This window comes from Lutra lutra, chromosome 10 (genome assembly GCF_902655055.1).
Source record: "Lutra lutra chromosome 10, mLutLut1.2, whole genome shotgun sequence".
In the NCBI taxonomy this organism is placed as follows: Eukaryota; Metazoa; Chordata; class Mammalia; order Carnivora; family Mustelidae; genus Lutra; species Lutra lutra.
Window position 1 is genome coordinate 84,507,579 of NC_062287.1, and position 24,420 is coordinate 84,531,998.

Below are 24,420 nucleotides of genomic sequence, written 5' to 3' on the forward strand. Positions count from 1 at the left end.
ATAGTAGCTATACCAATTTACATTTCCACCAGCAGTGCACAGTGGTCCCCATTTCTCCACATCCTCACCAACTTTTAGCTCTTGTATTTTTAAAAATATTTTATTTATTGATTTGACAGAGAGAGAAAGAACAAGCAGGGGGAACAACAGGCAGGGGGAGAGGGAGAAGCGGGCTCTCTACTGAGTATGGATCCCAGTGTGGGGCTCTCCATACCAGGACCCTGGAATCATGACCTGAGCTGAAGGCAGATGCTTAGCCAACTGAGCCACCCAGGTCCCAAATCTCTTGTATTTTGATGACAGCCATTCTCATAGATATGTAAAATAAAATTACCTTTTAATTTTCTGGTTGAAAGAAGATATATAGATCTTCATTTTACTATTAAGGCGTTACCAGTTTATTGTTTTTTATGATTTCTACCTCCTTTTTGGCTTCCTTTTTTAATGGCTGAATTATATCTTCAAATACTCTTTTTTTTTTAAATTATTTTTATTAACATACAATGTATTGTTTGCCCCAGGGGTACAGATCTGTGAATCATCAGGCTTACACATTTCACAGCACTCACCATAGCACATACCCTCCCCAATGTCCATAACCCAGCCACCCTATCCTTACACCCCCACCCCCGAGCAACCCTCAGTTTGTTTTGTGAGATTAAGAGTCTCTTATGGTTTGTCTCCCTCCTGATCCCATTTTGTTTCATTTTTCCCTTCCCTACCCCCCACAACCCCCCCGCCCTGCCTTTCAAATTCCTCATATCAGAGAGATCACATGATAATTGTCTTTCTCTGATTGACTTATGCTCATGGATTGTAAGAACAAATATTGTGAAAATTTCTGTGCTACCTAAAGCAATCTACACATTTAATGCAATTCCTATCAAAATACCTTTTATTTTTTCCAAAGAAATGGAACAAATAATCCCAAAATTTATATGGAACCAGAAAAGACCCCGAATAGCCAGAGGAATGTTGAAAAAGAAAGCCAAAGTTGGTGGCATCACAATTCCGGACTTCAAGCTCTATTACAAAGCGGTCATCATCAAGACAGTATGGCACTGGCACAAAAACAGACACATAGATCAATGGAACAGAATAGAGACCCCAGAAATGGACCTTCAACTCTATGGTCAACTCATCTTCCACAAAGCAGGAAAGAATGTCCAATGGAAATAAGACAGTCTCTTCAACAAATGGTGTTGGGAAAACTGGACAGCCACATGCAGAAGAATGAAACTGGACCATTTCCTTACACCACACACAAAAATAGACTCCAAATGGATGAAAGACCTCAATGTGAGACAGGAATCCATCAAAATCCTTGAGGAGAACACAGGCAGCAACCTCTTTGACCTCAGCCACAGCAACTTCTTCCTAGAAACATCACCAAAGACAAGGGAAGCAAGGGCAAAAATGTACTATTAGAACTTCATCAAGATCAAAAGCTTTGGGGCGCCTGGGTGGCTCAGTGGGTTAAGCCGCTGCCTTCGGCTCAGGTCATGATCTCAGGGTCCTGGGATCGAGCCCCGCATCGGGCTCTCTGCTCAGCAGGGAGCCTGCTTCCTCCTCTCTCTCTGCCTGCTTGTGATCTCTGTCTGTCAAATAAATAAATAAAATCTTTAAAAAAAAAAAAGATCAAAAGCTTTTGCACAGCAAATGAAACAGTCAACAAAACCAAAGATAACTGACAAAATGAGAGAAGGTAGTCGCAAATGACATCAGATAAAGGGTTACAAAATTTATATCTAAAATCTATAAAGAACTTATCAGATTCAACACCCAATGAACAAATAATCCAATCAAGAAATGAGCAGGCAGAAGACATGAACAGACATTTCAGCAAAGAAGATATCCAGATGGCCAACAGACACATGAAAAAGTGCTCCACATCACTTGGCATCAGGGAAATACAATTCAGCTACTTTTTTTTTTAATATTTTATTTATTTGACAGAGAGATCACAAGTAGGAAGAGCAGCAGGCAGAGAGAGGGGGGCGGAAGCAGGCTCCCCGCTGAGCAGAGAGTCCAGTGCGGGGCTCGATCCCAGGACCCTGAGATCATGACCCGAGCATAAGGCAGAGGCTTAACTCACTGAGCCACCCAGGCGCCCCACAATTCAAATACTTTTAAAAAGAAAAGTTTGTGGTAGGTAAGCTTTTGAAATATTATATGCTTTTAAAAAATGACTGTATTTTGTGTTTACACTTAATAGATAATTTTCGTCAATGGAAATTTTTTTTTTTAAGATTTTATTTATTTGAGATAGAAAGAGAGAGCGCATGCACTAGCTGGGGGTGGGCGGTGCAGAAGGAGAGGGATAAACAGACTCCCCACTGAGCAGGGAACCCAGTGCGATGGGGGCTGTATCCCAGGACCCTGAGATCAAGACCTGAGTATAAAGCAGATGCTTGGGGAGCGCCTGGATGGCTCAGTGCTCAGTCATTAATATCTGCCTTTGGCTCAAGTCATGATCCCAGGGTCCTGGGTTGGGCCTGCAGGGGGCTCCCTGCTCAGTAGGAAGCCTGCTTCTTCCTCTTCCACTGCCGCTGCTTGTGTTCTCTCTCTCACTGTGTCTCTGTCAAATAAATTAAAAAAATCTTTTTAAAAACAAAATTAAAGCAGATGCTTAACCAACTGAGCCACCCAGGTGTCCACTCAGTGGAAATTTCAGTAACAGTTTGCCTCATACTTTGAAGACATTGTTCCATTGTCTTCTAAAATCCAGGGTTGCTAAGGTATCTGGTGCTAATCTATTTCTTTTTCATTAGTGAGTAGTATATTTTCCTCTCTTTTAAAGCTTTCAGGCTTTTATCTTTATCCATCAAATTATGAAAGGGCATGACAATCTTTTTAGTGGGTCTTTTTTCCATTCAACTGGTTTAATTCTTCATACATCTTTCCAGTTTGAAATACGATGTCATCTGCTCCATAAATGTTTAAAACTTTGATTTTTTAAATTAAATTATGATCATGTAAGTAATTCACCATTAGTATACATTCTCTTTTCTACAGGTTACATCATAAGTAAAGCTCAGCTCACATGCCCCAAATTCCATTTAACCCCATCTCCCACCTTCAGTAGGTTAACTGCTTTTTGGGATTTGATGTGAATTTTTCTAAACAAAAAATACATACATACATATATATGTAATCAACTCTCTTTGTTTTGTGCTTATGGCCTTTTTCATTAGCTTTCTTGGCATATAGTTTATATATAATAAAATTTACCAATTTTATGTACAATTTGATTAAGTCATAATAAATGTATACAGTTGTGTAACCACCACAATCATAATATAGAACCTTTCCATCCCCTCAGAATTGTGCCTCTTTGCAGTTAATCTCCTCTTCCTGCCTGGCCCCTTCATACCATTTGGCCCCAATCAGTTTACCATCTCTATAATTTGCCTTTCCTAGAATTTCATATATTTTGGATCATGTGGTATATAGTATTTTGTATCTGGCTTCTTTCACTTAACATAATGCTTTTCAGATTAACCATGTATCTGTGTGTGTCAATAGAATTGATTCCTTTTGCTGCTTTTATTAGCCATCCATTAATTGATGGACATTTGATTAGTTTCTACTTTTTGACTACTAAATGAAGTTGCTATCTACACACCTCTGTATGAGCATATGTTGTTATTTCTTTTAGGTAAATACTCAGGAGATGAATTGTTGGGTCATATTGAAAGTAAATTATTTAATTTTTAAGGAAATTTCCAAACTTTTCTAAAGCTGCTTTGCAATTTTGCATTCCTTTTTTTTTAATTTTTTTTTAAAGATTTTTTTTTTTTTTTTTGACAGAGAGAGATCATAAGTAAGCAGAGAGGCAGGCAGAGAGAGAGAGGAGGAAGCAGGCTCCCCACTGAGCAGAGAACTGGATGTGGGGCTCAATCTCAGGACCCTGAGATCATGACCTGAGCCGAAGGCGGAGGCTTAACCCACTGAGCCACCCAGGTGCCCCGCAATTTTGCATTCCTATCAGGAGTGTATAAGAATTCCAATTGCCGCTTTCCTTTTTAACATTTGGTGTTGTCATGTTTTAAATTTTATTTTAACAATTCAAGTGTATGTACAGTGATATCTCATTGTGCTTTTAATTTGCATTTTACTAATCACTAATGGTGTTGAGCATCTTTTCATGTGTTTGTTTGCCACCCATGTATCTTTGGATGAAGTGTCTATTCAATTCTTATCCATTTTTTATATGACTGTATTTTTATCATTGATTTATAAGTGTTGTTTTTATATTCTGGATACAAATCCTATATCAAATATTTGGCAAATATTTTTTTCCAACCTATGGCTTGCCTCTTTCTTAGCAGTATCTTTTGAAAAGCATTAATGTTTTTACTTTTATGAACTCCAGTGCCTCAATTTTTTATTTTATATTTCATGGTATATTTTTGTCCTATTTAAGAAATATTTGCAAACTTTTCTTTAAAGGGCTAGATAGCAAATATTTTTGGCTTTGTAGAGACTGTATGGTTTCTGTCATAATTACTTGATTCTGCTATCAAGCAGCCATAAACAATTCTTAAGCAAATTCCAATAAAACTTTATATCCAAAAACAGGCCCACAAGCCAATTTTCTGACTCCTAGGATAACCCCAAATCACTGAAGTTTTCTCCTTCATTGTTTTCTGAGAATTTGTTATCATTCTTTCCCTATTGAATTGCCTTGGCATTTATGTAGAATATCAAATAAAAATGTGGGTCTCTTTTCAACTTTTGTTTCTGTTCATTGACCCAGGTATCTATCGTACATGAACTTCATCATTCTGTTTTTATAATGTCTTAAAATCAGGTATTTTTAAGTCCTCCCGCTTTCTTCCTTTGCTTAGTTGTTATGTCTATTATATAGCTTTTGCATTTCCATATAAATTTTAAATTCAGCTTATTAGTTTATATGAAAAAGTTGGCTAGAATTATTCTTTTTCTTCTCCAGTTATTTTTTCCCTCTGTCCCTTTTTTTTTTTTAAAGATTTATTTATTTGACATAGAGAGAGTGTGCATGAGCAGGGGGAGGTGGAGGAGGAAGGGCAGGCAGAGGGAGAAGCAGACTCCCCACTGAACAGGGAGCCTGATTCGGGACTCGATCCCAGTACCCTGGGATCATGACCTGAGCAGAAGGCAGCCACTTAACTGACTGAGCCACCCAGGTGCCCCCCTGTCCTTTGTTTTTGATAGTTTCTGTTGCTATCATCAAATTCATTGGTGTGTGGTTTGCTCATATTGTCTCCTCACTATATTGTTATGAACTTATTTCCTTTTGTTCATTTTATGTTATTTTAAAGAAAATTTTGTTTTTAATGAGAGTATGTAGCCACTGCTAAGATAAATTATACTTTCATTTCTATCAAATAAATTTTATTGGATATCCAAATATACAAGTTACCATTTTAAGCAAAGGAAACAGCAGTCCTAGACTTGGAGGCAGAAATCTTAGGACTTCCTGAGTAAGCACACATTGTCCACTTTGTAAGACAATAATATGAAATAAAGTTCAAAGTTATATCTTTGTTATAAATACATATAAAGTTATATCTTCTTTGTGAGCAATTTAAAGAGTTAACTGAGAGTTCTATGGATACATTCTGCCAGAAGCCAAGAAATGAATTAGCAAGTCTGGAATGAATGAGAAAATAATTGTGTGAAAGTAAGGGTGGAGGAGCTGAGAGAAAGGGAGAAAAGAATGAAAGATGATAGCCTGATTAAGTATAGTTTGAGTTTGACATGCAGTCGAACATTCAAATAGAATATCGAGAAAGCAGGTAAATCTCTGGGCCCAGAAATTTGGGGAATAATTGAAAATAGAGATTTGCTAGCCATCATTTCTTTCTCCATCAAACATTTACTGAATGCCTACTGTGTGCCAGAAACTATCTTATGCAACTGAATGTTTTTGTCCTCCCCCTCAAATTCACATCCTTCCAGCCTAATAGCCCCAAAGTCTTAGCTCATTCCATCATCAACTATAAGTCTAAAGTCTAATCTGTCATCTAAATCAGGTATGGATAAGACTTGACACGTGGTTCATTCTGAGGCAAAATTCTACTCTAGTTGTTTAACCTGTAAACCTGTCAAACCAGACAAATTATGGGCTTTTAAGTACAATATAAAACAGGCATAGATAGGGCGCCTGGGTGGCTCAGTGGGTTAAGCCGCTGCCTTCGGCTCAGGTCATGATCTCGGGGTCCTGGGATCGAGTCCCGCATCGGGCTCTCTGCTCAGCAGGGAGCCTGCTTCCCTCTCTCTCTCTCTCTCTGCCTGCCTCTCCGTCTACTTGTGATCTCTCTCTGTCAAATAAATAAATAAAATCTTAAAAAAAAAAAATTGTTAAAACAGGCATAGATAGACATTCTCATTCCAAAAGGGAGAAATCAGAAAGAAGGAAGGAGTGATAGATTCTAAGCAAGTCCAAAATTTAGCCAGGTAAATTCCATTAGGTCTTAAGGTTCATGAATAAAGTTCTTTGGTTGTATGTTGTACCTTCTAGGCCCATTGGGGTAACAGCATCATACCCCTTCAGCTGGGCAGGACACCACCCACATGATTTGGCTGGGCTGCTGCAGTCTCACCCTTTGAAACCAAGATTGAGGCAGCCATGCCCCACCCCAGGTTGATGACTCTGAGCCTGTGGTAGGAGCTGCAGCCTGATCATCTCTTAATCACCTTTGGGATCTTTTCTTCCCTTCTTTTTTGCAGGATAGCTCAGGCTTGAAGCCAAATTGTTCAGTGGACAAGCCTATAAAATCCAAGAAGTCTAACTACCTCCCTTAATCCCATCCTGCTTTGTCTGTAGTTCAAACTGGCAGTGTTTCTGCTGGTAGAATAGCTCTATTCCTGGCTTGTGCTGAGATGACTGGGTAAGTCCATGAGTCATACCCAGGATCTCTTTATCAAATGGTTGTTCAGCCATACCCTTAGTGTCTCTTTAGAACAAGCTTTTTCATTTTTTATAATATAATGGGCTGAGAATTTTCTGAATTTTCAAGTTCTGGTTCTTTTTGCTTAATAATTCCTTGTTTAATTCATCTCCTTTTGCATTTTACTGTAAGCCTGAATAGGAAGTCATCAGAGAGGGAGAAAAACCATAAGAGACCCTAAACTATAGGAAACAAACTGAGGGTTGCTGGAGGGGAGAAGGGTGAGGGGAGGGGGTAATTGGGTGATGGGCATTAAGGAGGGCATGTGATGTGATGAGCACTGGGTGTTACACACAACTGATGAATTATTGAACACTACATCTGAAACTAATGATGTATACTACATGTCGGCTAATTGAATATAAATTCTAAAAAAAAAGAAATCTCAGCTAAATACTTAGTTTTATTGCTCACAAGTTGTACCTTCCACAGAATACTAGAACACAGTTCAGCCAAATTCTTTGCTACTTTGTAACAAGGAGTGCCTGTCCTCTAGTTTCTAGTTATATGTTTCTTATTTCTCCCTTAACATCCATATTCTAGCCTGCATCTCAGAACTCTTTCAGCCTCTATCCATTACCCAATTTCAAAGTCACTTCAACATCTTGTTACAACAGAACCACATTTTTGTGCCAAAATCTGTTTTAGTAATCTTAAGCTACCATAACAGAACGAGAATACTGTAGCCTGGCTTAAACTGTTGAAATTTATTTTCTTATAATTCTGGAGTCTGGGAAGTCCAAGATCAAGGTGCTGGCCCATTTAGTTCCTGTGGAGGACTATTCCTGACTTGTAGATGACTCTTAATGTGTTTAAGCGTCCCCTTCCTAGACTGCTCCATCCTTCTCCTCCAGCTGGACTGCTTGTTCTGTAGACAGTTATTACTCTGGCACTCTCCTTCATCATCCTAACAACTGCTCTGACTTTGCTGGTAATGGAGTACATCCTCTAGTGACTTGAGAGTGAGGAGATAGAGGTGTGAGGTGGTAGAGACTTTAAACATTGCACGTCCGAATTTGTCTTAATTTCACTCTCAAATTTAACATTACTTCAGTCAAATATAGAATTGTAGACTGAAAAACAACTTCTCTTCTGAAAAGTCCAGATCCTGGAAGCTTTTCAGTTGTTTTCCTTTTTCCCTCTTTTTCTGAAGTATCAGAATTCTATGCTTTAGTATATGTCTGTTTTCATTCATGAAATAATCAGGATTTCATTCATGAATAATCAGGATTTTAAATCTTTATCTCCCATTTTTTTATTTCTGGAAATTTCTCTTAGATTATTTCTTTGACATTTTCCTCTATTATCTCTGTTTCTCTAAGAAATCCTTTTATGGTGTCAACCTCCTGGACTAATTCTCTAAATATTTTCTTTTCTCTCTCATTTTCTATCTTTTTAGGAGGTCATATAGCATAATGGTTAAGAAACTGCGTGATGGGGTACCTGGGTGGCTCAGTTGATTAAGCGGCCAAGACTCTTGATTTCTGCTTAGGTCATAATCTCTGTGTCCTGGGGTGAAGCCCTGTGTTGGGCTCCGTGCTCAGTGGGAAGCCTACTTAAGGATTCTCTCTCCCTCTCCCTTTGTCCCTTCCCCCACATTCTCTCTCTCTCTCTAAAGTAAATAAATATTTTTAAAAAGAGAGAGAGAGACAGTGATAAAATAAGATTGTCCATTACAAATCCTTGTTTTGCCATTGACTTACTTTGTGATCTTTAACAGTTTAACCTTTATGCTCCAATATCTTCATCTATAAAATGGTCTTATTAATAGTGCTTGCTTACTTCTTAAGATTGTTTATAGATTAAGTATGTTAGTTGTATAAAGTAGGTAGAATAGTGCCTGGGAGTGGAAAGTGCTTTAAAATGTTAGCTATCATTTTTTTTTTAACATGGCTGTCATTATTATTGTTATTGTACCTTTATTCTGAGTGATTGACCAACTTTATCTTCTAGAACTTCCAGATCTTTTTTTTTAATCTCCTAGTACATTTGCAGTTTCCACAAGCTCAGGTTTTTTTTCTTATTGTTTCCTTTTACTGAAGTGTTTTTTACACACCATCTCGTATAACAGATACTACTTTTTATTCTTTTTGAAGTTTTTATCTGTTTGTGGCATTGTTTCCTGCTCATTTGTCTTGGTCTTTGAATTCCATATTAGATGTTTATTTCAAATATCTGATAATTTTTGGCTGTCTTTTAATATTGAAGAGTAAGGGACTAGAAGGCTAGTTGGAAAGTACTGTGTATTTCGGCGCATAACTTGTGATCTGATAGATTTACTATAAATTTAGCTAGAGGTATCTCTCTAAAGGCCTTTTCCCTAAATTTTGTCAATTTCTCCAGGGAGGATTCCTTTAATCTCCTGATCTCCAGCCTGTTCTGCTTAAGAATGTCTTCTGGCCTTGTCAGAGCCTAGCAGGGGGAACCAACTATATGCACGTGTTGGGGGTTCTGGGGGTATCTCACGCTTCTGTATGAAGATTTGCAAAGTTACCCTGTCTCTAACATGATGTGTCACCGCTGCCCTCTGCCGTGTTTCTACTTCCAGTTTGTCTGATGTGACCTATCCATATCTCTTACACAGTTGGGGAGGAGTTGTATCCTGGCTTTTAGTAGAAAATAGGGGATCTTAGAGATCTTTTGTTTTTAAAGATTTTCAACCAGTCCTTCTCCTTTGACACACACGAGTGTTCCTCCTTGCTTGCTAAAATTACTGGTCTTTTCTGCAAGTATACCAGTTACTAGAATTTGTTAAAGCCAAGTGGTAGAAACTGGGATATATGTGTTTATTATATTATTCTTTATTATTTCTATGTGTTTTATATATCCCATAGAAAAATACTAATTTGAGATGCAAGGCCTTATGTTATAAACATTCTCAGATTGCAAACAACGGAAAGGTCCAACAGTAAGGAAATAATAAACTGAATTTTAATTAAGTCATACAATTTAATATATAGCCATTGAAAATCTTATTTTTGAAATGTGGGAGTGCTCACAATACTATGTTAAAAATGTAAAATACAGAGGTGCCTGGGTGTCACAGTTGGTTAAGCATCTGACTCTTGGTTTCTGTTCAGGTCATGATCTCAGGATCATTAAGATCCAGCCTTGGTTCAAGCGTCACACTCAGCTCAGAATCTGCTTAAGTTTCTCTCTCCCTCTCCCTCTGTACCTCCCCACCAAGTGCTCTCACTCTTTCTCAAATAAATAAATCTTTTTTTAAAATGTAGAATACAAATAATATACATTATCATATGCCTAACAGGCAGCATGCATTTTGTAAAAGGTGTATATATATTTTTAAAAGCCTGGAGGGAAATACGTGAAATATTCATATTCAGAGTTATTATTCTTAGGTGGTAGGTTAATAGGTAATTGTTTACTATTTTATATGTTTCTTTATCTTACAACTTTATTTGTTGAACATTTACCACTTTTAAAATCAATTGCTGTCCAGTCCGTATTGATTTTTAAAGGGATAGTTGTATACTTTTTTTTTTTTATGGCGAAGAGACGTTTCTTTCTTTAAAGTTTTTATTTTAAGTCCTGTTACTTAACATACAGGGGTATGTTAGTTTCAGGTGTACAGTATAGCGATCCCCCCACTTCCATACATCACCCAGTGCTCATCACAACAAATGCATTTCCTAATCCCCATCACCTATGTGACTCATCTCTCTAGGGTACAGTTTTTCTAAGTTGAAAGAATATAGTGAAAAAACTAGTGTTTAAAATGTTTTTTGTAGTTGATATAAGATAAAAGAGAGTGTAGGAAGGACAGGGAGGCATACAACTATTTTAGGTACTGAAATGTCTCTTGGTTTTAATTTTAAACAACTAAGTTGTGATGTTTCTTTAAAATCTTAGTTGATATAACTGTAAAGTGTGTCATTGATGGTTACACAGTAAACAGTTTAAATTGTTAGATGAATAAATAAATACATTTTCACATTTTCTAGACCTGCACTAACCAATAAAGTTTTCTCCAATTCTCTGATATTGGAATGTTCTCTGCCTGCACCACACAACAGAGTAGCTATTAGCTACAACTGACTATTGAGCTATATGGCAGTTGAGGCACCGAATTTATCATTTTGCTTAATTAATAAAAACTTAAATTTAAATAGCCACATATGGATTGGGGCTACTTATTGACTAACATAATTGTAGACCAGTGGTTTTTGTAAATAATTCTCTATCTTAATAACTGTTAATAAGGGCACCTGGGTGGCTCAGTCAGTTGAGTGTCCAGCTCTTGATCTCAGCTCAGATCTTGATCTTATGGGTTGTGAGTTCAAGCCCCCATTTGGGCTCCACACTGAGCGTGGAGCCAACTTACAAAAAAATTAAAAATAAAAAGCTAAAAATTTTTTAAAAACTGATTAATAAAATTAATTCAGATGTATTCATTGGTATCTAGTATTTTTAATGCAGAAAAGGCAATTTTAAAACAATTACACATGTCTAAAATAAATAGATTTTGTAAGGTAGCTATATATTCATTAAATTTAATGTTTTATAACATTTTATTTAAGTTTTTACTTATTTCCTCATTTCAGAAATAAAATTAGTGGTTCTTCATCCTGAGGATAAGGCTGTGAAGCAGGAGAAAAGCTTAAGAACATCAGACTCCTCAAACTTTTTTTTTAACATTACAGAGATTTTATCTTTTGCCCCACAAGACAATAAGAAATATTGATGGGGGATGTGTGGGTGGCACAGCTGGTCAACTGTCTGACTCTTGGTTTCAGCTCAGGTCGTGATCTCAGGGTTCTGTGATTGAGTCCTAACTCAGGATATGTGCGGGGCCTGCTTGGGATACTCTCTCTGTGTCACTCTCTACCCCTAACCCCCATGCATTCTCTCTCTAAAATAAATAAATATATATATATATATATATATATATATATATATATATATATTGTTTTTTTGATGAAATAAATATGTATAAATGCATATATATATATATATATATGGAATTACATTTTTGCAAATATGTAAAGGCAGAAAAATAATTGAGAACCAATCATTTAAAATAATTTACTTTAAAATAATTTATAATGTACAGATTTAATTTAGTTGTAAAATGATGCCCATCAACCAATATATTATGAAGACAGTTTTTATATGTTTGAAATGTTCTAAACAGAATTTTCAATTAGTTCTCTTATGGCAAGGTTGTGGGTGTATATTTCCCCACTCTATTTCTGTTTGAAAATTTCCTTAAGATTACTTAAGAACTGGGACGCCTGGGTGGCTCAGTGGGTTAAGCCTCTGCCTTTGGCTCAGGTCATGATCTCAGGGTCCTGGGATCGAGCCCCGCGTCGGGCTCTCTGCTCAACAGGGAGCCTGCTTCCTCCTCTCTCTCTGCCTGCCTCTCTGCCTACTTGTGATCTCTATCAAATAAATAAAATCTTTAGAAAAAAAAATTACTTAAGAACTACTGAATATTGGGGCTTGGGGGTACTAAATTTGTATCATAGACTGTCATACATTACCAAACAAAAAGTAATTTCAAATATTCCAAAAATTCAGTTTTACTGAATAGAACAAGAGTCAGGGTCTAGCCCGATGCCATAAATTATAAAGGCTGTGTCCAAATAAAAGTCACCATTCAACGTTCTTCATCCTCACACCCAGAAACCAAAGAATTATTGTAATCTTAAAAAGATAATTAGGGCTGATGGTCTCAAACTAAAGCAAATGTTCAGCAACACTGAATTGGGTATATAATCTAAAACCTAGTAGTGTATCATTCCCTAAATGAAAACAAAATACTCACTGAACCAACTAATGTGAACACAAATAGTTGGCATTTTATGAAATCTCCTAAGAAAATAAAAAGTCCAGGTCTTCTAATGAAGATAGCATTTAATTTTGCCTAAACTCTTCTAACATGAAGGTACAGAAAAATAGGTGAATAGCAAAATACTCAGCTCTCAAACTTTAGCTAGAGGGAAACACTCAGTCTGGAAGAAAACATAACCCAAGAACAGAAATTTCTTCAGAAAAGATTTATAGAAGAGATAAGAACATGGGTTCTAAATAGAAAAAAAAAAGGAATTCAATAAAATATCATTAAAATGAAATTTAAGAAAAGCATGAGTAGATAAAAGGATAATTGCAGAATTAAAAATATGAATTGAGGGATGCCTGGGTGGCTCAGTTGGTTGGACCACTGCCTTTGGCTCAGGTCATGATCCTGGAGTCTCGGGATCGAGTCCTGCATTGGGCTCCCAGCTCCGTGGGGAGTCTGCTTCTCTCTTTGACCTTCTCCTCGCTCATGCTCTCTCTCACTGTCTCTCTCTCAAATAAATAAATAAAATATTTTAAAAATATATGAATTGATTTAAATAATATTACTCAATATTAAACAGGTTTGCAGTAGTCACAGTGCAGTTAGAGAAATGAAATTAAAACAGTAAGTGAGGGGACACCTGGGTGGCTCAGTAGTTTAAGCATCTGCCTTCAGCTCAGGTTATGATCCCAAGGTCCTGGGATCAGGTCCCACGTCGGCCTCCTTGCTCAGCAGTATACCTGCTTCTCTCTCATCGGGAGAAAAAACTAAACTTGGGCCTGGGAAGAAGCGCTACATGCTAATTTCCTCATTTTTTATAGGAGAGAAGGAAAGAGAAACTGATTTCATCAAAAACTGAAACTCATAAAAATGACCTTAGTGACTCTAACATCTTAATGTGCTTCATAATCACATTTCTATTTTTAGAAGAGAATGTGTCAGGAAATAATATGTTTCAAAGTAAAGAATCATTGATCAGTTCAACAGTTCTTTCAATTTTACTTCATTTTGTTTTATAAAGTAAAATGTTAATTTTTCAAATATTAATAGTATTTTAATGCCTACTATTTTTATGGAAGTATTTTGTCTAGCATATCCATGTATATACATAACTTTATGCTGGGAATGTTGTTTACTTAATGATTATTGCAGGGAAATTTGATTTTATAATTTTTTAAAATTTTATACCTTTGTCATAGGTATAATTTTTTAAAATTTCTATTGCTATGTCTTGAGGCTCATTAATCTTTTTTCCTGCGACATCTAATCTGCTGTTCCTTCTGTGCAGTGTGTTTTAAAAATTTCACATGTTGGAGTGTTCATCTCTAGAGGTTCATTTTGGTCTTTTAACAATGTATCTTTCCTATCTCTATGTGCTCAAACTTTATTGAACACATAGGCTTTAATTATAATTGATTTTTGTCTTAGTCTAACTATATTCGTATCATTGCTGCATCTCCTTATTATGGGTCATATTCTCCTGTTCTTTTTCGTGCCTGGTATTTTTTTATTGGCTCCAGATATTGTGAATTTTAACATGTGGAGTCCTACAAACATTCTTGAGTTTATTTCTGGGGTTCAGTAAAGTTACTTGGGAGCAATTTGATTACTGTGAGTCTTGCTCTTAAGCTTCATCAGTTGGAATCAGAGCAGCTTTTTTTCTAGGGTTGATTTTGCCTCACTACTTAATACTCCATGAATTACAAGGTTTCTTCACTCCCGTCAGTAAGACCATGGACTTTTTCTCGTTCTGTGTGAGCTGCAGAAATTGTTGACCTTGCTCCTTTTGAGTAGTTCTCTCACCAGTTGTGGATAGTTTCCTTATGTCCATATGCTTTTCAGTACTCAAGAAATGCCTCCACAGGGAAGACTGGGTGGCTTAGTCAGTTAAGCATCCACCTTCAGCTCAGGTCATATTCCCAGGGTCCTGGGATCAAGTCCCAGATCAGATTCCTTGCTCAGTGGGGAGCCTGCTTCTCCCTCTGCCTGCTGCTCCCACTGCTTCTGCATGCTCGCTCGCTCGCTCGCTCTCTCTCTCTGACAAATAATAAATCTTAAAAAAAAAAAAAAGTTGCCTCTACAGATCTCTGGAGCTCGCTCTCTCTGTGCTCTTTCTTCCCCCTGTACTTTGCCACATGGCCTCCTTCAACTCCTGGCTTTATCTCTTCAACTCAGGAAAACTGTTGGGTTCCTGTTTTCTGCATTCTGCACTGGATATTTACTTTTTAAAAAAAATTCAAGTATAGTTATTACGCAGTGTTACATTCATTTTAGGTGTACAATATAATGATGCAACAATCAGTACATTGCCTACTATTGTCAACTCAAAATATGTGGCTCTGGGTAGTAGGTTTAGGCAATTATTTGACTAAATTCTTATAATCAGATGTTTATTAAGTGCTTAATATGCAGCAAGCACCGTTCTTTGCATTTCACATTTTTTACTCATTTATTCCCAACAAAAACCCAATGAGATGAATGCTGTTATCTCTATATTTCAGATAATGAGTAGAGACCTGGAGAGGTCCAATAAGTGGTCAGGGTAACCATAGACACAGCTGTTACACAGTGTGTAAAGTCAAGATTTAGACCTAAACAATCTGGTTGTAGAATTCATACTCATAACCACTATACTGTATTGTACCATATGCCTCACAAATATGAAACAAATATGAAAACATTTATATTTTGTAAGGTAGTAAGGCTTTGCTGGGAATGATGGAATCAGAGTTTAAATGATATAACTAGTTTCTAATACCAGCATAAATTAAACTTTTTATTTTTTAAGATTTTACTTATTTATTTGACAGAGATCACATGTAGGCAGAGAGGTGGCCGGGTCGGGGAGCAGGCTCCCTGTTGAGCAGAGAGCCCAATGATGATTCTGGGCTCCATCCCAGAACCCTGGGATCATGACCTGAGTCGAAGACAGAGGCTCTAACCCACTGAGCCACCCACATCCCCAGAACTGTTGTTCTGTTTGGAGGTCTTTTAGTAGATAACTAAAATATATGATGGTTAATGTGTTTTCCAGCTGATTATTTGACTTGATTCTAAACATAAATAAATTTGATTTTGCAAAGTAAAAGTTGCAGTTTAGACTAATTTATGTCATAGCACAAGATTATGTTTACTAAGGCAGCACCCTACATTATCTTCATGATTTTTGCTAATATAAAAAGGCAACTATTATATGTGCTTTCCTTCTCCAAGAAACTTAGGTACTTTTTCTTTGCATTATTTCTGTAATTCCTCTACACACACCCACACACAAACGCACGTGCACATGGACACGCGTGCGTATCCCGTGTGTTTTTTATAGCTACTCTCTGGATCAGCTTCCAAAAAAGGAAAGATAAAATTGGACTTCAGTGTCTCTTTACTTAATGAGATTTTAAATTCCATTTTCATTGTTAAAAGAAGAGACATAGGCTTGCAGGTACAAAACTAATATTTGATAAGGGCAAAATAAATGTCTTATTGCTGTAACTTCACCAATTATTTAGGTGAATGAGTTTTTTCAATTCTAGTATTACATACCAGTAAACAGATTGCACACATGCTTATTTTTACCTAGCAGGAGACATAACAGTAATTACATGTAATACATAAATGCTAATTCCGGGCTTTGCTTTATGCGTGTGTGTGTGTCTGTGTGTGTGTGTGTACACATACATACACATATACATATAAAAGATCATACCTCTTGTTGCAGTAGCATTTGGTTTTTGATAGTATAAAAATTTGAATACTTTTCTTTAAATTCTAGTTCATTCACACTATTATATATACGATTTTCCTCTGTTTTAGAAATAGCCATATTGTTGTGACTATGCTTCGATCAGTTTTCAGGCATCAAGGTCTTGGAAAGTTCTAGGATTGCTAATATGATTTAAGAAAACTGTCGCATTTTTTAGTCACAGATGTTCAATAATGTGTCATTCTGTTTTCTTAGGAACTTCCTGCACCATTACTTGATGATAATTGTAAAAAAGATTTTGATGAAGATGTATGTAATCATAAAACACCAGACTCTAACATTAAGATGAAAATAGCTTGGCGTTACCAGTTATTACCCAAGATGGAGGCAAGTCAACATACAAACTATCTCTAAAATTTGCAAATCTATTTGTTTTCATTTTATAGAATTTTTTGTAGTATACCTTTCATTCTTTAAATGTACTACAATGTATATTTTCTTATTTAAATAACTAGATATTTTATTTGTATTTTATCAAGATGACATTTCTTAAAAAATAAAATTATGGCAAAAAAATATTTTTACCAAAGTAGATTTCATTTCTTCCATAATTTCCATATAGAATCTTTTATTCTAGGATTGCAACCCAGAGTAAGGAGCTCATTAAGCTATTTCTGTCCAGTTTGGTTACCTATAAATAATCAGCATAACTGGTAGTCCCTTGGAATTACTATTTTTATTCCTATACATTTTCTATCATTGTATTTTCGAACTCAGCTGTCTGATAACCTCATCTGTCCGGGATAGACTAAGAGACAGAAAATAAAGTGAAGATTTCTGTGAAAACGAATGTCAGTAAATCTGCTCATTAAAGATTATGAACTCTGCTCTTGGTGAAGGCCCTGTTCATTTATTAGCTCCTTTATTTGATTATTTACTTATTCACCTTTCAGAACACTTTAATGTCTACCAGACATCATATTGGTAGAAAAGAGAGAAATTCTAATCTGAATAAGACACAATACCCATAGCCTACCCTTTTGTCTTCTACATTGACATCACTCATACCTTCCCCAAGGACAGATATGTTCGTAACACTCCTTAACTGTAAATGCCTAATTTGGTATATTGTTTCCACTGCCTCCTTCTAAATGCATGGCAGACTGTCATTCATAAAACCCTTCTGCCAAGCCTAGACAACGCCTTAGAATTCTCTGCAGTATTCTGGGTGGTCACTACCAGCTAATATGTGAGAGTTAGTATGTGAGACGAAACCTATTTGTCATTATAAGCCTGCAATATGAAATACAAACTTCTTGAGATTGTATATAAGATCTATACAACCTAACCCAAGCCTACCTTTTAGTCTCCTCCTGTGTGAATATAAAATACTATATCCATCTGTCCTATGAGAGTTATTCCTTATAAATTGCTTATATTTCTGCTGGTAATGCTTTTTACTTTCTTATTCACCAACTCAGCCTTCCCCAAATGCAAATATTACTTACTACTCGGACAGTTTTCCATACATAATTTCCTAATTTCTTATTTTTGTGTCCATAGCACTTCATGTATTTTTAAGCACTTCTAACATTATTTTATATGTAATTGTTGGTATAACTCTTTTCTCCATCAGACAGAATTCTCTATGAAGGCAGAGAATCTGTTTTATTTTCTCTCATATCTCCAGTATCTATGTTAATGCCCAGTACTCAATAAATATTTGATGTGTGATAAATGTATTTATGTGTTTATACAGCCAGCAAATATTGAGTATTGCCTGTGTATTAAGTGTAAAATATGGTATAAAATTGTTCTAATTTAGATGGGAAAGCTATTTGAATAATAAGATTTTTAAGCTTGATTTAAATGACTGTGAAAAAACTACAGATGAAGGATATTCACAACTGATAGAATAAGGAATAAATTTTCCTTATATACAAAGAACTTCTAAAATGAATAAGGAATAACCTACCAACCTAATTTTTTTTATTAACATATAATAGATTATTTGTTTCAGGGGTACAGATCTGTAATTCACAGCGCTTACCATAGCACTTACCCTCCCCAATGTCCATATCCCAACCCAATTTTTTAGAAAAATGGGCGGATATATGTGAAGGAAATTTAGCTGTCCCTTAAACATACAAATGCAGATGCCCAATTTCAGTTACAATAAGAGAAATGCAAATTAACACTGCACTGACCAGGGGCTTCTGGGTGGCTCAGTTGGTTAAGCTTCTGTTTTTGGCTCAGGGGCTCAGGTCGTGGTCCCAGGGTCCTGGGATCAAGCCCCACATTGGGACCACCCCTGAGCAGGGAGCTTCTCTCTCTGCTGCTCCCCCTGCATGTGCTCTCTCCCTCTCTCTCTTTGTCAAACAAATAAATAAAATCTTTAAAAAAATCTTTAAAAAATCTGCATTGACCTGCCGGTTTTCTCTTAACAAGTTGTCAATAACCTAAAATGTTTGGTGAGACACTAAATTAGCAATGGTGTGGAAAAACTAGTACTTTCTCTTACTTTGCTGGTGGAAATATAAATAGTACAATTTCTGTGGAGGGCGTTTGGTAGATACTTTAGAATTACAAAAAACATTTACCCTTTGATCCTTTTATTTACATTATGAATCTATTTACTCATATGTAAAACAAACATATGATCTATTTATTTAGCATATTTTTAATAACAGGATTGGAAATAAACTAAGTGACCATCAGTAAGCACTTGGTTAAGTAAATTACAGTATTTGTGTACAGTAGAATACCATTACATGCGTATTAAAAAATACAGGGGAGCTCTGTAGTCAGTTTTTGTAGGCATAGCTTGGATGTGAAGGAGAACTGGATATAAGAGGCCAGATAAATGGAATTATTCTGTTTAGGGAAATGTCAGTAGAGTGATAGAGATTAAAACAGACAAGGAATGTAGGACTAGCCCGTGAGAACCATAATGGCAAAGAACTTCATTCATGTCTTTGAGCTGATAATTTCATTTAAATTCCTAAGCTTAATTGTGACTCTTTTATAAAGGATGACTACATTCTTATTTTTCTATTGGTTTGTTCTGAAAGAGTCAATAAAGAACAAAAGTTCTAAGTTAAATTTAGCTTTCTTTCAGAGACAATATACCAGACCAGTTGTAGGCTATATAAATCACTCACATCTTACATTTACTTTATTTTTATGCTAACCTCAGCTATGTTTTAGTTTTCTCATTGGTCACTAACATTCTTCAGGTGAAATTGCCAGTGAAGATGCAAATAACTGAAACTTTAAGTCTTTCGTTTTTTACTGCTTGTTAAAAAATCTGTTTAAAGTTGGCGCAAAAGTTCTTTGTTTCTTGTATTGTTTCTTTATATATTATAATTACGAGTGCTATTCCTGCCCCCTTTATATATAAGTCAGTAGTCCTTATTCCATTCTTCATTTTAGAGTGTGGTGTGCCTGCAGTTGTTTTGATTTCATCTATGGAAGTAAACTCCTCAGTGGTCACATATTAACACATAAACCCCGTGATCAGTTTTCAAAGTATACAGTGTGTTTTAAAAATTGTGTTCTTCTCACAATGATCTTTCTGAGATGACTTACTCTCCCATTTTCTTGAGTTCTCCATTAAAATATCATTTAATCAGGAATGTATTCTTTTCTCACTCTCCATAAAAAAGTAAAACCACTCTCTCTCTCTGTCATCTCACTGTCTTATTTTTCTTCAGGGCACTTATGGTCATCTACCAGATAATATCATCTATCTTCTCCTACTCGGCTGTGAGCTCAATGAAAGAGAGTGACTTCAAATCTCTTGCTTTACTGGCAAATAGTGGGTGCTCAATAGTTATTGATGATAATGTGAATGAATGAATAATTTTTTTAAATTTTATTTTTTTCAGTGTGAATGAATGAATTATATAGTAGCAAAACTGAGTTAAGTTACATTAAGACAAATAAAATAATAGCTTATTTTGAATGTACTGTCCATGGTTAGATTTTTAAATTTATTAGTATTTATAAGTGAGTTCTTTCCAGTTGACAAAAATAGAATCTTATGACTTCTTTGCTTTCCTCGAAATGTCACCAGCATGTATATTTTCCTGTCACAAAAATTTTATACATGAGGATTTGCCAAGACTGATAGCCTTCAGCTATCATGTACTTTATAAATCCAGATTTTACTTTGCCATTACTAGTTTAAAAACAACAAAAAAACCCTGGGTTTTCTGTGTCCTACCTGGGACAAAATATTGTTAAAACTCTTATGACTAAAGATTAAATAAGTAGTCTGAAGCTAGCTATGTCATTTATCAGAGATAGCTTTTACTATAAGTTTTACTATAAGTTGCCACCAGTTCCCCACTTGGGGAATACAAAAAAGGGTAAGAATATGCACACCTAAGTCAGTAATTGTAGCTCAGTAAAGGATAGAACAGTGCTGCTTCCAGTTGGAGGGGTGTGTAATTTTAAGAAGGCCCCCTTCCCTTGACCTGTGATTTTGATTCTCTCTCTTAGGTAGGTCTGCTTTTTTTTTCCCCCTATCCAATCATCAAATCCTATTCCCTTTCACCCCACGAATTGGTAGCTTACAACATATGCTGAGACCTAATTTCTTCAATATTATATAGTTCTATTACCAAAGCCTACGATGGTTCCAGCACTTAGGGTATGTATTAAGTCTTTATTATATTAAATCCTCATTACACTTTGGCTTTCTTAGTGGTTCAGCCATAATAATCCTTCTGATTGATGTGTGCATATTGCAGGTGACAACAAATACCATTTTTCAAATGAGGTAATGTATTTACAAAGGATAGTGATAGATCTGATTCTCTAGTGAATCATGATACAATAATTAATATCATTTAGGTAGTGCTTTACAATTACAAAATATTCATTGCCAGTGTTGCATTAGGTTCTCACAACAGCCTAACAAAATAGTTGTTATGGGTGGTTGAACTGAGGCTCAAAGTGGTTAGTTAACCATTTGGGTTCTTGCTTTCTGTTATGCCATACTGAGAAACAAGAAATGATAACAGTAATAAGAAAATGTCTTATTTAGACTGTTTATTTGGTGTGCAGCTTTTGTCTGAAAGTTTTGTTTCTTTCTAACATACTGGAGGTGAGGGATGGTATTATTTTATTTTTCTGTGTTCCTTCTGGTCCCCCATCAGAGTTAATTTTTCTGTATCATAATACATTTTTACTGAACCATTCCATTATTCTCTGTTCCACAGTTGACAAAAGTAAAGGTTAGTCTATAACTGTGAAATAGAAGTTTTCATAATATAAAACTAAAGCAACATGTTCTTATTAAATTGAGTAAAACTGACTCATTATTGATGACATGTTGATTTATTTAATGCATCTTTTTTTGTGGAGTTGATATTTTTTCTTAGAGTATTATCAGACTTAAAGCATTAGTTATCATTTTTCAGAGGAAATATTTGAAGTCTGTTTTATAAGCCTCAAAAGATTTCACAGTATTTTTAAAAATCTGATTATATTTTAATGCTTTGTGTTTGGGTACAAAATTTTTTTTCCTGTAAGGGTATATTTATTTTTCCAGTTTCATTTTTATTGAAGGATTAAAGCTTTTCATCATTAATAAAATTTTTAATGTCTACTTTGTGAATATTTTAGTTGCCATATTTAATCCTAATTTCTAAAAAAAAATAATAAGTTAATTGTAACGAAAATCTTCCAAATTTTATTCTTATATTTTAATGAATTATTTGTGTTTTATATGTAAACTGTCACAGCATGAAATCAATTTTCTGCCTTGATTCATCCCAAATCTGAGATTTCTATCACATTAATATTATAATTAGAAACAGTAATAGAGACGGCAACTTAAAAAGCATACTTTGCTTCTTGGCAATTTAGCATATTTCTCTTAGTGCCCAAGACTTCAAGAACCTTCAGTGCACTAATAAATTTATTAACTCAAACTTAAAAGAAGCGAAAAGTCTCTTTCTTTCTCTCTCCCCATGGCCAGTCTGCTAAAATAGATTATTCATGCTTATTTGATTCAGGTAGGCTTTTGCAAGCTTCCCTACTAGGCCTGGGAATGTGGTACATTGAGGCCTTTTCAGAGGCTTCTGACATAGACCAAGCTTTTATTGCATGGTGTTTTATTATTACCAAATCCTGGTCTCCACCCAGTTTGTAGGCACTCTGCTTATTCTTTTGAATCAGGAAAGGTTATCACCTACCTTAATCCATGGAGCAGCGTGGATTAAGGACACCAGTGTGCCCCAGGATTCTCAAAGAGGATCCTGGAAACTTCTTGTTTCTTCTTTTTTGCTTGTCTTTACTAAATTCTATTGGGCCTTAGGAGGATTTGCATCTGAAATGGGCAACCTGGAGTTTTTCTCAATGAAGACATCAGATCAAAGTTCAGTTAGTCAAGGCCTTTCTAAAACATTAAGGGGGCTTGGACTTACACAATAAAAAGATGAGCTCTAGCAGAGATTGCAGTAAAAACATTCTGAACTATAATCCGGATAAAGAATAGATTATAGGCCAAAGAACAGACCTTGTTTAAATTGCTTTATACTAATAACTTTATATTTAAAAACTTTACCCCATTTTTTAGAAACGTACTTTAATGTTTCATAATTTGTTAATACTGCCATGGTAAATAGATAAATCATGTTTTAGGAACCATACTTGTATATATATTGTATTGAAAATATTAGGTTGAGCTGATTGGTCTCTTTCATTAATGACAACAAACAGTATCTTATGGAGGGGTGATTAGTCATTTTACCTAGAAAATAAATGCCAAGCCCACAGACTCTAAATCTGAGAGTAATGTTTCTATTGACTTAATTTTTTTATTCTTTGTTACTGTATAATTTGATGTTGGTAGGCATCCAATTTAAGAATATTAATCTTTTAAATCTTAAAATTCAAAGATCTAGTGTCAAGGAAATGTCTTTATCTAAATTACAAAGTTGGCAGTTACTTAGTAAAATAAATTAAGAACTCACTCCATATAGTTCTTCAGTTTCTGCAAATTATCTGCAGATTATCTGTTTTGTTGAATGTTCTGAAATTTGTCTGTAGTATTCAGGACAGTGAAAATTATGTAAATTTAGATTAGAAACTATTAGAAATTATTGCCAATCTGTTAGTAGTTCAACTTTGGACAGAGGTATATATATTTCTAATGTGTTGAATCAGCACAGAGTCCATTCAAAGCAGTATCATGAGAATGTTCTGTTACTAGGCCTTTACTATCCTGTGTAAATAAATTCAGCATCAATAGCTACTAGAGTTTCTTATGAGAAAGATGATTTGTTGGAGAAATAGGTAATAGAACAAAAGACGAAGTATCTATGAACTAATGATTATGTCAGGTTTCTGGTTTATCTAATATTATTTGTATGCCTTCTCCCTCTTTAGCACATGCCTTGTTCCTAATGGGAGTACTCCAATATATTTTATACTATTAGTTTAATTTTAAATTTGTAAGAAATGTTGAATATATATACACACTGTCTTGTGAGAATTTAATTTTTTTTTTTTTGAGAATTTAATTTTTAAATGATGCTCAGTTTAATATATTTAAATAGCTAGTTTCTTTTGGGCCCCTCACCAATGATTTCATTGACTTAAGTTTTCATTAGTTCTTAGCAATTCCATATTTAATTTGTCATTGAAACCAGTAACCTTTAAAAAACAATTAATACATGTATATTAAATTTTTTTTTAATTTGGGAAGATTTACAGTAAGAAAAACAAAGAGGTATTTGAATTCTTATCAAATTTAGGGAACCACCAGCAGCAGAGAAACATGGGAGAGGAAAAGGTTGATTTCTAAGTCATCATTTAAAATAATAAAAGTTGTATGCTTCTTTGAAATTTATTAAGTCTGTGTATACCAGCTCTTCCTATCAGCATTAAAATGCGCAGAGATATCAGTATTTTGCTGAATGCAGTTCAAATACATTGTAGTTTTAAAAAAATAATAATTTTTTTTAACAATCAAT

The 24,420-nt window shown here is 35.2% G+C and overlaps 1 protein-coding gene across 1 annotated transcript in view; it reads left to right on the forward strand.

The window, feature by feature from the left end:
- ELP4 (elongator acetyltransferase complex subunit 4) overlaps positions 1-24,420 on the forward strand; it is a 253,972-nt gene that overhangs the window by 51,665 nt on the left and 177,887 nt on the right. The window contains exon 4 of the mRNA XM_047692860.1: positions 16,691-16,822. Coding sequence (XP_047548816.1) covers positions 16,691-16,822 — 132 coding nt within the window. The remainder of the gene's footprint in view (positions 1-16,690; positions 16,823-24,420) is intronic.